The sequence below is a fragment of the Beta vulgaris genome, chromosome 8 (assembly GCF_026745355.1).
Source record: "Beta vulgaris subsp. vulgaris cultivar EL10 chromosome 8, EL10.2, whole genome shotgun sequence".
Taxonomy (NCBI): domain Eukaryota; kingdom Viridiplantae; phylum Streptophyta; class Magnoliopsida; order Caryophyllales; family Amaranthaceae; genus Beta; species Beta vulgaris.
Window position 1 is genome coordinate 16,035,896 of NC_079209.1, and position 15,405 is coordinate 16,051,300.

Genomic DNA, 15,405 nt, shown 5'->3' on the forward strand with positions numbered 1-15,405 from the left:
TACAGTGTTTGTAGTAATAAACAAAATAAATTTGGCAAGTAGGGATGAGATAGGCAAGTTCTTCATAGAAAAATTCAAGTGGAAACACGCATACAATTATTTCAGAAAGAATTCCGGCGTTTCCGGGTAATGTTGAGCAGGTTCCATTAACGGTTGACTTTATTTTAGAATAACAAAGGGCAGAATATAAAGCCTAAAATCCTTGACTGAATTTGTCTTTTCCAAACAATGCCTTTCAAAATATGTACTGAACTTGACATCTTTGTTCTCTGATGAACAACTTCCTTCATGCTTATTCCATGGCAAAATTTATCCAAATTTGTATATTTGTGTCCATTAGCCATTTTACTAGAGTTGATGCAGCATTAACCTATGTAAATCGTGGTTGCACTACCGATAACGGTAATTACACCGAAAACAGTACATACCAACATAACCTTAATCTCTTATTCTCTAATCTTTCCTCCCAAGCCTCTAGACTTAAGTTTCATAACATGACCTTTGGTGATGTGCCTAACAGAGTACACGGCCTCTTTCAGTGCCGAGGTGATCTAAGCCTAGGGGTTTGTCGCGGTTGTGTTGAGGATGCAACGCGAAAAATTGTACAAGAATGCCCATTAAATGGTGAGGCAATTGTGTGGTACTATGAATGTATGCTCCGGTATGCAAACCGCTCGATTTCCTCCATGTTCGAGTGGGGTCCTTCTTGTAGCCAGCGTAGTCTAGTCAAGGTTATAAATTATGGTGAGTTTGCTCCAACACTGTCCAATACAATGAATGATCTAATCAATGGCCCAACTGTTAAACTGCATAATTTTGCCACAAAAGAAGCCAATATGTCTTCAATTGACATACTGTATTGTCTTGCACAATGTACCCCTGACCTAGATGGATACGGGTGTAACAGCTGCTTAGAAACTGCTTTCGCTGAATTAAGATCTTGTTGTAATGCTTCTGTTTGGGCAAAGGTTTTCTTACCAAGTTGTCAATTGAGATACGACATGAATCCATTCTACAATGATTCAAAACAGATTGTTCATTCTACACCAAGAACCGCAACAGAACCTGGTAAGATCGTGATGTTTGAAGAGTGTATTATTGGAATGAAAATTTTCTTCCCTATTCTTTGAATTTTTGTTTTTTAATGTCCTCATATTTATTCTCTTCCCTGCATTTTCATCATTTTTCTTTTAACATTTCAGCAAAATTTGCACAAAATCACCTTAAGTTTTCATTTATTTAGAAACTCTCACCTTTATGTTTTTTTTTCCTAAATTTCCACCTAAACTTTACAAAACCTTTATAAAATCACACCATTTAACGGATTTTGCCAAACTCCATTAGTGATGTGACCCACATCAGTTATTTTTTTTGTTTTTCCCTCCAAACAACTCACGTCCCCCTTCTTATAATTTAGAATTTCCCTCCAACTCATCAATTATCTTCCCCCCTCATTTTTTCCATCTCTCTACCACCATTTTAGGAGGAGCAAAGTTTGAGCTCGTTATTATTGATTTGTTGTTAACATACCAGCATTGATATTTTGCCAAAATGTGCGAGAGTGGGTGATGTTTTTGAGTTTTTTTTTTTCTAAGTAAATTTGCAATTTGTATTACGTATTGCTTTTGGTGACTCACTGGTGATATAAAAATGTGATATAGATGCAGTGGGTGCTAGCTTTATGGGGCTAAATATGCCAAGCTGGAGAGAACATTACACTTTCATAGTTGATGGTTAGCATATATCAGATTATTTCGGAAACTCATAATAACTTAATGAGTATGTTAGGTTTTGGAATCCTCCCATTGTTGTTTCCTAGTAACGGATGCTGAGGGAGGATTTTACCGTAGCTTCAATGCTATCTGGGACCCACAAATTTACTCAGATTTGAAGAGTGATGAATGAAGATAGAGAGAATGGGAAAAAAAAAAAAAGAGAACTTAATGGTTGGAAGAGGAAGATGACATCATTTTTGGAGAGATGAATGAGGAAAGTGAGTTGTTTGGAGGGAAAAACAAAATAAATAACTGATGTGGGTCCCACCACTAACGGAGATTGGCAAAATTCGTTAAGTGTGTGGGATTTTATAAAGGTTTTGTAAAGTTTAGGTGGAAATTTAGGAAAAAAAAACATAAAGGTGTAGAGTTTCTAAATAAGTGAAAACTTAAGGTGGTTTTGTGCAAATTTTCCAACATTTCATGTAAGAAACCAAACAAAGGGAAATAAGAGAATTCATGCTTTTTATTTACAAGAATGTTTTTCAAAGCAATTTACGTTGAAAATAGTTTGCATAAAAAAAAAAAACATAAGCTTATTTAAATTCTTGCCATGCTTGGTTTGGAACTTGACACGATATGGCAACTTTGCTTATAGAAAAGAGATTGAAGTCATCGGTTATTGTGGGCATCGTAGTTGCCTTCTCAATTGGAGTAGTGATATTACTTGTTTGCCATATGGTTGTTTATAGTAAAAAACAATGGTGAAGGAAGGTCTAAATATAAGCTTGCTAAAGCCCCAAAGGTATTGCATCCTGGTAAGTCATAAAATTTTAATTATGGTGTTCATTCTCTTACGCATTGCATCTGTTTTTCTATGTTAAACACTTTTGACCCCTCAATTTTCAATAAAATTTTCAATAAATTAAAGTTTCTTGTTGTTAAACTTAGATATTCAGCTCTGGTAAGAAATCTATTAGGATCACCCGATCAGGTATATAAATTACAACCAACGCATTTTGTACTCCTTAACGATGGAGTGTGACCATGTATACTATTTATACAACTCACTTAGCTTTGACCATATATTTCTTTCAATCTATACCGCCTTTATTCTTTATTAATTACAACATTTGAGTTTTCACGCTTTTGAATACATACCTTTAACTATTAATACTTTTAAGTACCTCTTTATGTAAAAATTATATGAATCTTATATTATTTTGGATTATATATCAAGATGAATCTAACAATATCTACATGACTATATCTTTGCATACGTAAAGTGAGAAGTGATGGTGATATAATTGTGTGTGATAGTGGCAAAAAAAAAGTGCCATTGTTGCAATTAATAAACAATGAAGGATGTATACGACAAATGTTAGCATATATGATGCTGTTAGCTTTATAGAATGTATTCGAGATCGATACCAACTTTTTGTTATTTTTGTTAATGGATAATTAAAGATATTCATGGTAAAACGTCTTGATTGGCATGTGAAAGTTAAATAATTGTATCGAATAATACGGGAGCTAGACAGTAATACTGCTATATCCTAATGCCATTTCTGACACTTAATTTTGGTACTCAATAAGCCTTTAGGAGAAAAGGGTTGCTCTGATTCTGTGTGTTTTCTAGTAAGCGTTGGAATTGAAAGTCTATCAGATGCACATTTTATGCAGTATGATTTGGCAACCTTGAGAGCAGCAACGAGAAATTTCTCAGTTGATAACAAGCTCGGTGAAGGAGGATTTGGGATTGTTTACAAGGTATTAGTTACCCTGCCTCTAACATATATTAGTACTCTATAGTATGTTAACTAATGGCCCTTTTAGTCGTAATCGTTGTAATAAAAATAATATATTTGTAAAGGTGCAAAGATCATCTAATGCTTAAGGTAATAGATGTTGTCTCTAGGCATGTATAATACTTCACACATTTTTCATTAACGGATAATGTCACCTCTAATGTGATAATATATATGATAATGAAAAGTGATAAGTAGGCTTGACAATATAGAGTATTAGCATAATTTGTTCTTTGTCAAATTTACCTATAAATTATCGTCGTGACTAGCATTTATTGTTCACCAACTAAGCTGAACTTTGCATTTTTACATTCATATATAGTTACTATTATCGTCCATTATATATAACTGTCTATCAAACGAGCTGTTTAGTTTATCCTATTCAAAAATGAACATAGGGCACACTGAAAAGTGGACAAGACATAGCCCTCAAGAGGCTCTCTACCAATTCTGGACAAGGTGCGACGGAGTTCATGACAGAGGCCTGTCTTGTGGCCAAGCTTCAACACAAAAATCTTGTTAAGCTTGTGGGATTTTGCTCGGAAGGTGATGAAAAGTTGCTCGTCTATGAGTTCATGCCCAATACAAGCCTCGACAATGTTTTATTTGGTAATTCTAATATAAACCTGAAGATTAATCAAAGTTAATTGTTTCAATGTACCCAACGAGACACAGCCCATGCCACCCAATTTTTCTATAAGCAAAAGTAAAAGCGGCAAAATTAAAGGCAATTTTACGTATACAATACCAGAGCATATAAAATATGAGTTAGTTAAACTACATCGCTCAACTTTGGATATAAGTTCTTCACAACTAAACTTTATCTTTATCAAAAATTGGACTAGAAAAAAAAATTGTGAAACAAGAGGCCAACAACACATGTAGCTGCTGAGGCGAAAAGTTATTAAGAAACCTTGTATCAATTGCAGATGTATTGCTAATGGGAATGCCAGACGTGTAGTCTCTACTTTGTTCTCGTCTTCGATTAATTAAAAAAACAAAGAATGATTTAGAATTTAAATCAATAACGAAGCTTGTCCTTAAGTTATGTAGGCTCTGATCTTATAATTATTAAGGTTTTACTAGACTTTAACGATTGCTCCACCTCACTTCTTTGTGTGTGTTTTCGACAGTAGACCCAAGTAAGCAGCAATATCTAGACTGGCAAACACGGCACAAAATCATAATCGGAATCGCAAGAGGGCTTCAATATCTCCATGAAGATTCTCGCCTTACTATTATACATCGTGATCTTAAAACGGGCAATATTCTATTAGACGGAGAGATGAACCCCAAAATAGCTGATTTTGGGACGGCAAAGCTATTTGGAGATGAACAAAAGCTTAACGTACATGCCTAAGACCATCCATCAAAAAATAACCATGATGTAAACAAATTTGGAATTAAATCAAAACACGTAACCAGGGAAAAATAGGCCCTCGTCGCGAGGTGCGATGACTTTCGCGAGTCGCGACACTCTGCCCGTCGCGAGGCTGCTCGCGAGTCCCGAGCTGCGACTGCTTGTGGCTTGCGAGCTGTGCTCGTACGCCAACCAAACTCCAATAATTTTTACGCTTAGTCTCACGCATCCAATCCAACCCAAATTCATACCATTCTCCACACTAATCACTCTAACAAGGACTATACATCATCACAACATCCAACTACTCAAAATCCAATAATAACCAAAGAGAACAAAAAATCAATCCAACCACAACAACAACAAGGAGACAAACTAATCAACGTGACAACCAAGATGATCATAGTAACAATCCAAGATATGAAATGTAATACTAACAATCATGATACTACAAGTAACTTCAATCATACAACCCTCTAATTTCCACCTAGGATGATACTACGTTCTCTAACGCGATTCTAACATCCTAATTAAGTTCACAATCTATTCTCTATCAAACTAGAATAATGATAGTTACTTTTGTCTTGAAGAGAAATGTAGTAGAACGCTTCTGAAGTAATCTAATTGCCTTGTGAAATATCACCACCTTCGTCTTTTACGAACACAAATGCAACAAACTCAACGCGTGCTTGAAAGCCGGTGCAAAAATAGCTTGAAAACACGTAACAAGGACTTATTTTTGTGTGAGAAATGTGAAGGAAGAACAGGAACTTTTCCTTTCCCCCTTTCTTGTAATAGGCGTGTGAAATGAAGGTGAAAGGTGTATTAAGAGAGGTAAGTGAAGAGATGTATCTTGGTTAACTTAACGTTACAAGAGATTAATATGACTGTCAAAAACTCTTCGTAAACCATGAATACAAATCAGAAAATCGGACCCTCTAATACAAATAATACAATGTACGAAAACACTAGTACAAGGTACGTTTCAAAAACGAAGTAAAATCATCTAAATTATATATATATATATATATATATATATATATATATATATATATATATATATATATATATATATATATATATAATTGAAAATTATAATTATTAACGTAATACAAATACGTACTTACCCCCACAAGCACATTTTACACTTTGTACAAACACGAGCACTACATTGCCCATCTAACATAACTAACGCAGATACGAGCATTCTACACCTACTAAGCAATGCCACACATAAAAACACATTGTAGAAGCATTGATACATTTATCAAACAAAAATATATATATATACCTACTGGAAATATATATTAGTAAAAATAATTTTAGACTCAATAGTAATAGTTAACACGCGAAAATTTCAGAGAAATTTTGGGGTGCTACATTTTCTTTTCATCTCAAATTCTTTTTCCAAAATCTATATTAGAAAACCTGAATTTATTAAACTATTTTGACACGTTTTATCAAAACACGATTTTTATCAAAATACGTTTTACATAAAAAATCTTTTATAAAAATGGTTTTATCAAAAAACGATTTTATTTAAAATTTCGTTTTATTTCGAAAATTAATTTCCTTTTATATAGACATTTATAATATTAATACAATTATTTATTTCCTCAACTCTATGAAAATAATAATTATACTAATTTTATATTATCTTTATTTAGCACATAATATATCACCTAGTTCAAGTACATTACTTTTTTGCATAAAGTAACTATACTTAGGAATATAAACTTGGACTTCAATCTTGATTCTTCATTTCATCAAAGTCTTCATTTGTTTATTCCTTTCTCAATCATCTGTTGCAAAGTTTCATACTATAACATATTATATTAATTTTCATCATCAAAACACAACATGTATATGCACAACACCGTTTAACCAAAAAAATGGACTTCAATTGTCTTGTAAGAGCTTCAGATCAGAACTTTCCATCAAAACAAGAGCTTAGCTTGTTCTATTTCAATTTTTATGGGCTACTCCCTCCAGTCTTTATTAGCTTACCCGTATTCCTTTTTGGATTGTCTCTTATTAGTTTACCCATTTCTTTTGTTTATATTTTTCTACTGGGCCACTAACTTTCCATCACACATAATTCAACTTTAATATAAAATAATTATTTCTCTTTCTTTTTATGTCCCACAACATTATTTCTTCTAAAACTATATTAGAAAAAAAACAAGTAAACTAATAAAGACCGGAAAGAGTAATTCACCATATTGTCCCGCACCTAGTAAGTACAATCGTCCATATGAACATAGCTCAGTCCACTAAAATGTCCCAATACAGTTTCTTTTCCTAAATATACGAGATGACAATATATTATGATACAGTAGTACAGTGTTTGTAGTAATAAACAAAATAAATTTGGCAAGTAGGGATGAGATAGGCAAGTTCTTCATAGAAAAATTCAAGTGGAAACACGCATACAATTATTTCAGAAAGAATTCCGGCGTTTCCGGGTAATGTTGAGCAGGTTCCATTAACGGTTGACTTTATTTTAGAATAACAAAGGGCAGAATATAAAGCCTAAAATCCTTGACTGAATTTGTCTTTTCCAAACAATGCCTTTCAAAATATGTACTGAACTTGACATCTTTGTTCTCTGATGAACAACTTCCTTCATGCTTATTCCATGGCAAAATTTATCCAAATTTGTATATTTGTGTCCATTAGCCATTTTACTAGAGTTGATGCAGCATTAACCTATGTAAATCGTGGTTGCACTACCGATAACGGTAATTACACCGAAAACAGTACATACCAACATAACCTTAATCTCTTATTCTCTAATCTTTCCTCCCAAGCCTCTAGACTTAAGTTTCATAACATGACCTTTGGTGATGTGCCTAACAGAGTACACGGCCTCTTTCAGTGCCGAGGTGATCTAAGCCTAGGGGTTTGTCGCGGTTGTGTTGAGGATGCAACGCGAAAAATTGTACAAGAATGCCCATTAAATGGTGAGGCAATTGTGTGGTACTATGAATGTATGCTCCGGTATGCAAACCGCTCGATTTCCTCCATGTTCGAGTGGGGTCCTTCTTGTAGCCAGCGTAGTCTAGTCAAGGTTATAAATTATGGTGAGTTTGCTCCAACACTGTCCAATACAATGAATGATCTAATCAATGGCCCAACTGTTAAACTGCATAATTTTGCCACAAAAGAAGCCAATATGTCTTCAATTGACATACTGTATTGTCTTGCACAATGTACCCCTGACCTAGATGGATACGGGTGTAACAGCTGCTTAGAAACTGCTTTCGCTGAATTAAGATCTTGTTGTAATGCTTCTGTTTGGGCAAAGGTTTTCTTACCAAGTTGTCAATTGAGATACGACATGAATCCATTCTACAATGATTCAAAACAGATTGTTCATTCTACACCAAGAACCGCAACAGAACCTGGTAAGATCGTGATGTTTGAAGAGTGTATTATTGGAATGAAAATTTTCTTCCCTATTCTTTGAATTTTTTGTTTTTTAATGTCCTCATATTTATTCTCTTCCCTGCATTTTCATCATTTTTCTTTTAACATTTCAGCAAAATTTGCACAAAATCACCTTAAGTTTTCATTTATTTAGAAACTCTCACCTTTATGTTTTTTTTTCCTAAATTTCCACCTAAACTTTACAAAACCTTTATAAAATCACACCATTTAACGGATTTTGCCAAACTCCATTAGTGATGTGACCCACATCAGTTATTTTTTTTTGTTTTCCCTCCAAACAACTCACGTCCCCCTTCTTATAATTTAGAATTTCCCTCCAACTCATCAATTATCTTCCCCCCTCATTTTTTCCATCTCTCTACCACCATTTTAGGAGGAGCAAAGTTTGAGCTCGTTATTATTGATTTGTTGTTAACATACCAGCATTGATATTTTGCCAAAATGTGCGAGAGTGGGTGATGTTTTTGAGTTTTTTTTTTTCTAAGTAAATTTTGCAATTTGTATTACGTATTGCTTTTGGTGACTCACTGGTGATAATAAAAATGTGATATAGATGCAGTGGGTGCTAGCTTTATGGGGCTAAATATGCCAAGCTGGAGAGAACATTACACTTTCATAGTTGATGGTTAGCATATATCAGATTATTTCGGAAACTCATAATAACTTAATGAGTATGTTAGGTTTTGGAATCCTCCCATTGTTGTTTCCTAGTAACGGATGCTGAGGGAGGATTTTACCATAGCTTCAATGCTATCTGGGACCCACAAATTTACTCAGATTTGAAGAGTGATGAATGAAGATAGAGAGAATGGGAAAAAAAAAAAAGAGAACTTAATGGTTGGAAGAGGAAGATGACATCATTTTTGGAGAGATGAATGAGGAAAGTGAGTTGTTTGGAGGGAAAAACAAAATAAATAACTGATGTGGGTCCCACCACTAACGGAGATTGGCAAAATTCGTTAAGTGGTGGGATTTTATAAAGGTTTTGTAAAGTTTAGGTGGAAATTTAGGAAAAAAAAACATAAAGGTGTAGAGTTTCTAAATAAGTGAAAACTTAAGGTGGTTTTGTGCAAATTTTCCAACATTTCATGTAAGAAACCAAACAAAGGGAAATAAGAGAATTCATGCTTTTTATTTACAAGAATGTTTTTCAAAGCAATTTACGTTGAAAATAGTTTGCATAAAAAAAAAAAACATAAGCTTATTTAAATTCTTGCCATGCTTGGTTTGGAACTTGACACGATATGGCAACTTTGCTTATAGAAAAGAGATTGAAGTCATCGGTTATTGTGGGCATCGTAGTTGCCTTCTCAATTGGAGTAGTGATATTACTTGTTGCCATATGGTTGTTTATAGTAAAAAACAATGGTGAAGGAAGGTCTAAATATAAGCTTGCTAAAGCCCCAAAGGTATTGCATCCTGGTAAGTCATAAAATTTTAATTATGGTGTTCATTCTCTTACGCATTGCATCTGTTTTTCTATGTTAAACACTTTTGACCCCTCAATTTTCAATAAAATTTTCAATAAATTAAAGTTTCTTGTTGTTAAACTTAGATATTCAGCTCTGGTAAGAAATCTATTAGGATCACCCGATCAGGTATATAAATTACAACCAACGCATTTTGTACTCCTTAACGATGGAGTGTGACCATGTATACTATTTATACAACTCACTTAGCTTTGACCATATATTTCTTTCAATCTATACCGCCTTTATTCTTTATTAATTACAACATTTGAGTTTTCACGCTTTTGAATACATACCTTTAACTATTAATACTTTTAAGTACCTCTTTATGTAAAAATTATATGAATCTTATATTATTTTGGATTATATATCAAGATGAATCTAACAATATCTCACATGACTATATCTTTGCATACGTAAAGTGAGAAGTGATGGTGATATAATTGTGTGTGATAGTGGCAAAAAAAAAGTGCCATTGTTGCAATTAATAAACAATGAAGGATGTATACGACAAATGTTAGCATATATGATGCTGTTAGCTTTATAGAATGTATTCGAGATCGATACCAACTTTTTGTTATTTTTGTTAATGGATAATTAAAGATATTCATGGTAAAACGTCTTGATTGGCATGTGAAAGTTAAATAATTGTATCGAATAATACGGGAGCTAGACAGTAATACTGCTATATCCTAATGCCATTTCTGACACTTAATTTTGGTACTCAATAAGCCTTTAGGAGAAAAGGGTTGCTCTGATTCTGTGTGTTTTCTAGTAAGCGTTGGAATTGAAAGTCTATCAGATGCACATTTTATGCAGTATGATTTGGCAACCTTGAGAGCAGCAACGAGAAATTTCTCAGTTGATAACAAGCTCGGTGAAGGAGGATTTGGGATTGTTTACAAGGTATTAGTTACCCTGCCTCTAACATATATAGTACTCTATAGTATGTTAACTAATGGCCCTTTTAGTCGTAATCGTTGTAATAAAAATAATATATTTGTAAAGGTGCAAAGATCATCTAATGCTTAAGGTAATAGATGTTGTCTCTAGGCATGTATAATACTTCACACATTTTTCATTAACGGATAATGTCACCTCTAATGTGATAATATATATGATAATGAAAAGTGATAAGTAGGCTTGACAATATAGAGTATTAGCATAATTTGTTCTTTGTCAAATTTACCTATAAATTATCGTCGTGACTAGCATTTATTGTTCACCAACTAAGCTGAACTTTGCATTTTTACATTCATATATAGTTACTATTATCGTCCATTATATATAACTGTCTATCAAACGAGCTGTTTAGTTTATCCTATTCAAAAATGAACATAGGGCACACTGAAAAGTGGACAAGACATAGCCCTCAAGAGGCTCTCTACCAATTCTGGACAAGGTGCGACGGAGTTCATGACAGAGGCCTGTCTTGTGGCCAAGCTTCAACACAAAAATCTTGTTAAGCTTGTGGGATTTTGCTCGGAAGGTGATGAAAAGTTGCTCGTCTATGAGTTCATGCCCAATACAAGCCTCGACAATGTTTTATTTGGTAATTCTAATATAAACCTGAAGATTAATCAAAGTTAATTGTTTCAATGTACCCAACGAGACACAGCCCATGCCACCCCAATTTTTCTATAAGCAAAAGTAAAAGCGGCAAAATTAAAGGCAATTTTACGTATACAATACCAGAGCATATAAAATATGAGTTAGTTAAACTACATCGCTCAACTTTGGATATAAGTTCTTCACAACTAAACTTTATCTTTATCAAAAATTGGACTAGAAAAAAAAATTGTGAAACAAGAGGCCAACAACACATGTAGCTGCTGAGGCGAAAAGTTATTAAGAAACCTTGTATCAATTTGCAGATGTATTGCTAATGGGAATGCCAGACGTGTAGTCTCTACTTTGTTCTCGTCTTCGATTAATTAAAAAAACAAAGAATGATTTAGAATTTAAATCAATAACGAAGCTTGTCCTTAAGTTATGTAGGCTCTGATCTTATAATTATTAAGGTTTTACTAGACTTTAACGATTGCTCCACCTCACTTCTTTGTGTGTGTTTTCGACAGTAGACCCAAGTAAGCAGCAATATCTAGACTGGCAAACACGGCACAAAATCATAATCGGAATCGCAAGAGGGCTTCAATATCTCCATGAAGATTCTCGCCTTACTATTATACATCGTGATCTTAAAACGGGCAATATTCTATTAGACGGAGAGATGAACCCCAAAATAGCTGATTTTGGGACGGCAAAGCTATTTGGAGATGAACAAAAGCTTGGAAATACCAGTCGAATTGTCGGAACATAGTATGACTTATAATTTTCCATTCCATACTACTCCATACTTAATCTGTTCTTTATTAATTGCAATATATACTACTGTGGTTAGTCTGATATTACTTTCAATAGTTCCCTTTTGTCTAAAAAAAACTTGTTAACTGGGATTAATAACCCATCCTAAATCTAAGTAAAACTTTCATTAGTTACTCACCAAGGATATTTTTTTTTGCTCATTAGATCTCAAACCTCCAAATGAGCATAAATCACATAATAGGTAGAGTTGCAAATGAACAAATAAGCAAAAAATAACCTTGGCTGTACCATGCACATGGTACATCCGAGTATGTAATGAATGCACTTCGTTTATTTCCTTATAAAGTGAGCCACACTCATGTGTTGCGGTTGATTAAGAATGGATGAAGTATTATGATGATTTAATTTCCAATTTGATCATATTATTTCTTTTAAGCATAAGTAATTTCCTTTATAATGGCCTTAATGTCTTGGATTTCGGATACAAATACCTTCGCAAGATTTTTTTTCATAAACCACGAAAAACATTTGAAGTTACTTTGATCCTATGTAATTCTCTTGCTTGTAGTGGATACATGGCTCCGGAATATGTGTTAACTGGGGAGTACTCTGAAAAATCTGATGTCTATAGTTTTGGTATAATGGTTCTCGAGATTGTCAGTGGTCAAAGGAACAGACGCTTTCATCAGTCACAAGAAAATCTTCTAGTACATGTAAGTATTTGCATACATAGTGTAGAAAATGAAATTATATTCCATTTTACACATATAAAGATCATATACAGATCATATACTATATTTTTTTCTAAACTTTGCAAGGCATGGAGGCTATGGAATGAAGATCGGTCCTTTGAGTTAATTGAGTCGACATTGTATCATAGTTGTTCAAGAAATGAAGTGATAAGGTGCATTCAAATTGGAATGCTCTGTGTTCAAAGCGATGCAGCACGTAGGCCCACGACGGGAGCCATGGTGCTCATGCTGACTGGCTCTGTTGCCCTTCCGTTGCCATCAACACCTGTGATGTTTGGCTATGATACAGATATTGATGTGACTCGAGTAGAGCTAAGTGAGCTTTATCAAACCTCGACCATGTCTGCCACCTCGTACACTCACATTTAGCGATATCCTTTCCAAGGATAACGTTAACACAAAAACACAAATGTAAAACAATTATGAGTAACATGAGACTACTTGACTAGTCTACCAAAAATTTTTTTTTTTTTTTTAATTCTGGTGTAGTTTTATGGGATTGTATGTGGATCAGTTCTCCTCGAGATTGCCTATTTCAAAACGTGAAGGCTAAAAAGGAAAATGTTTGAGTAATCTTTAGGTTTGTCAATCCTCTTAGACACATTAGAATATAATATTGATATGTATGTAATAAATGAGGGGAGAAGTGATATAAAAATAATATTTTAATGTATTTCTAACCAATGAAAATTTAATAATAAGAGGGTTGATAACCCTTAGGGTCACTCAATCAATCTCCGCCTAAAAATTATAGGTTTAGCCAACCATCATTTTGTATTTCAGGGATAGGTTTATTGTGATAAGGGTAAGCTCCAGTGTTGCTGGCAGTAGTTCTTAGCTAATATGATTTCAAGACAGTGAGACGTATTTTCTTGTCCACTGGTATTTGGAAGAGGACTTTTTTTCACATATTTTTTTTGCTAATTAAGTCAGTATTATTAACAACCAAACAATTACAACCAAACTTCCCTCAAGGGCAAACAAACCAACTAGGTTTGACTCTTTGACCCAAGAGGAAACACCATATTACAGACTCCAAAACCAAGTCTGATCCACTCTAGACACTTTACTAGGCATTACACTAGTGATTCGAAGCTTCACTTAAGCTTTTACAAGTTTCATAGTACTATGAATAGTAGGAATACATTGATTCTAGTAGCTGGAATTCCTACTCCTCCATACTTGATACATTACAGCAGCAACACCAGCAACAAAAATTTGTTTTCTAAACATTGAGCTCTTGCAACTTTTTATCCATTTGCAAATCTGCACCAATTCACTTGCAGCACATTTAATTACCAGCCATTACTTGAGTTGCCCCAGACATGTCCTATTGTACACACAGCTAAAAATAGATGGTTGTGAGTTTCATCTTGAGAGTCACATAGTAAACAAAAGGCAGATCCACTGATGCCTATGTGAGCAAGTGTAGCTGTTGTCTGTAGTTTCTTTTGAATTGCCAGCCAAAAAACAAATTTGTGCTTAGGAATGTTAAGCCTATTCCATACATACTTAGCCCACTCTTTTTTAGGCTGATCCCCTTTCATTTTCTCATACACTACCTTAACAGAGTATTTAGGCATAGCTTGTAGTTCAACATTTGTGTAAAAGTTCTTCAATTTTTCTTTAATAACACAAACTCTCCTCTAGTACCAACTGGCATCAAGCTTTGGAACATAATCCCACCAGTCATCTTCTCTGAGATATACAACATTTACCCATTTAATCCATACATTATCTGGCTTGGTGGAAATAGCCCACACATATTTCCCCATACAAGCTATGTTCCACAACTTCACATCTCTGAAGCCTAAGCCCCTTGCTTCCTTCTTATTGCATATATGCTCCTAGGCTATTTGACCAGGTTTGCTGCTGAAATGTTGACCACTCCAAAGAAAAGCTTGACAAGTCTTGATTACCTCATTGAGTATTCGTTGAGGTCAGATAAAAACTTGTGCCCAGTAGACATGGAAACTGAGCAAAACTGAATTTATCAACTAACATCTGGCCATGTAAGATAGATGCCTTGTACTCCAGATTTGAATTCTTGCAATGATTTTGTCTATCAATACTTGACACTGTGCTACAGATATCTTCTTTGAACATATAGGAACACCAAGATATTTGAAAGGTAATGTAATCCTTTCAAAACCTGATGCAAGCATGATCCTCTGAACTTCCTGTTCCTTCATTCCACATGTATACATTGCTGATTTTTGCATATTTGCCTTTAAACCAGATGTAGTGGAAAACAATTTAAAAGCACCCAGTAGCAGATAAAAGGAAGCATAGTCACCTTTGCAGCATAAAATAAGATCATCTACAAAGCACATATGAGTCAATCTCATGGCTTTGCACTTGGGGTGAAATTAGAATTTCTCTAATATACTCATTTTGCACAATACCCTTGATAGGTATTCCATGCATATCACAAAAACAAGGGGGATAAGGGGTCTCCTTGTCTAAACCCCCTAGCAGATTTAAAGAACCCTTCCATAGACCAATTTATCATCAAGGAAATCATGG

General features: G+C 34.3%; 3 protein-coding genes across 3 annotated transcripts; all 3 read left to right on the forward strand.

The window, feature by feature from the left end:
• Positions 1-239: 239 nt before the first annotated feature.
• LOC125492495 (cysteine-rich repeat secretory protein 58-like) lies at positions 240-1,196 on the forward strand. The gene has a single exon (XM_048635042.2). The coding sequence runs from the start codon at positions 273-275 to the stop codon at positions 1,128-1,130; it is 858 nt and encodes a 285-aa protein (XP_048490999.1). The 5' UTR covers positions 240-272; the 3' UTR covers positions 1,131-1,196.
• Positions 1,197-7,461: 6,265 nt separating this feature from the next.
• On the forward strand, positions 7,462-8,963 carry LOC125492496 (cysteine-rich repeat secretory protein 58-like). Its single transcript, XM_048635043.2, has 2 exons — positions 7,462-8,290; positions 8,887-8,963. The coding sequence occupies exons 1-2, from the start codon at positions 7,495-7,497 to the stop codon at positions 8,961-8,963; spliced, it is 873 nt and encodes a 290-aa protein (XP_048491000.2). The 5' UTR covers positions 7,462-7,494.
• Positions 8,964-12,702: 3,739 nt separating this feature from the next.
• Positions 12,703-13,969, forward strand: LOC125492884 (cysteine-rich receptor-like protein kinase 10). The gene is made up of 2 exons (XM_048635624.1): positions 12,703-12,840; positions 12,946-13,969. The coding sequence occupies exons 1-2, from the start codon at positions 12,703-12,705 to the stop codon at positions 13,246-13,248; spliced, it is 441 nt and encodes a 146-aa protein (XP_048491581.1). The 3' UTR covers positions 13,249-13,969.
• The last annotated feature ends 1,436 nt before the right edge of the window (positions 13,970-15,405 follow it).

What these genes read in the sequence shown, in the direction of transcription:
- LOC125492496 (XM_048635043.2), top strand. Translation starts at nt 7,495, where the DNA reads ATGAACAACTTCCTTCATGCTTATTCCATGGCAAAATTTATCCAAATT. An exon ending in AAGAACCGCAACAGAACCTG is followed by an intron (nt 8,291 to 8,886) that starts GTAAGATCGTGA and finishes AATGTGATATAG; the next exon opens with ATGCAGTGGGTGCTAGCTTT.
- LOC125492884 (XM_048635624.1), top strand. Translation starts at nt 12,703, where the DNA reads ATGGCTCCGGAATATGTGTTAACTGGGGAGTACTCTGAAAAATCTGAT. An exon ending in AAGAAAATCTTCTAGTACAT is followed by an intron (nt 12,841 to 12,945) that starts GTAAGTATTTGC and finishes AAACTTTGCAAG; the next exon opens with GCATGGAGGCTATGGAATGA.
- LOC125492495 (XM_048635042.2), top strand. Translation starts at nt 273, where the DNA reads ATGAACAACTTCCTTCATGCTTATTCCATGGCAAAATTTATCCAAATT.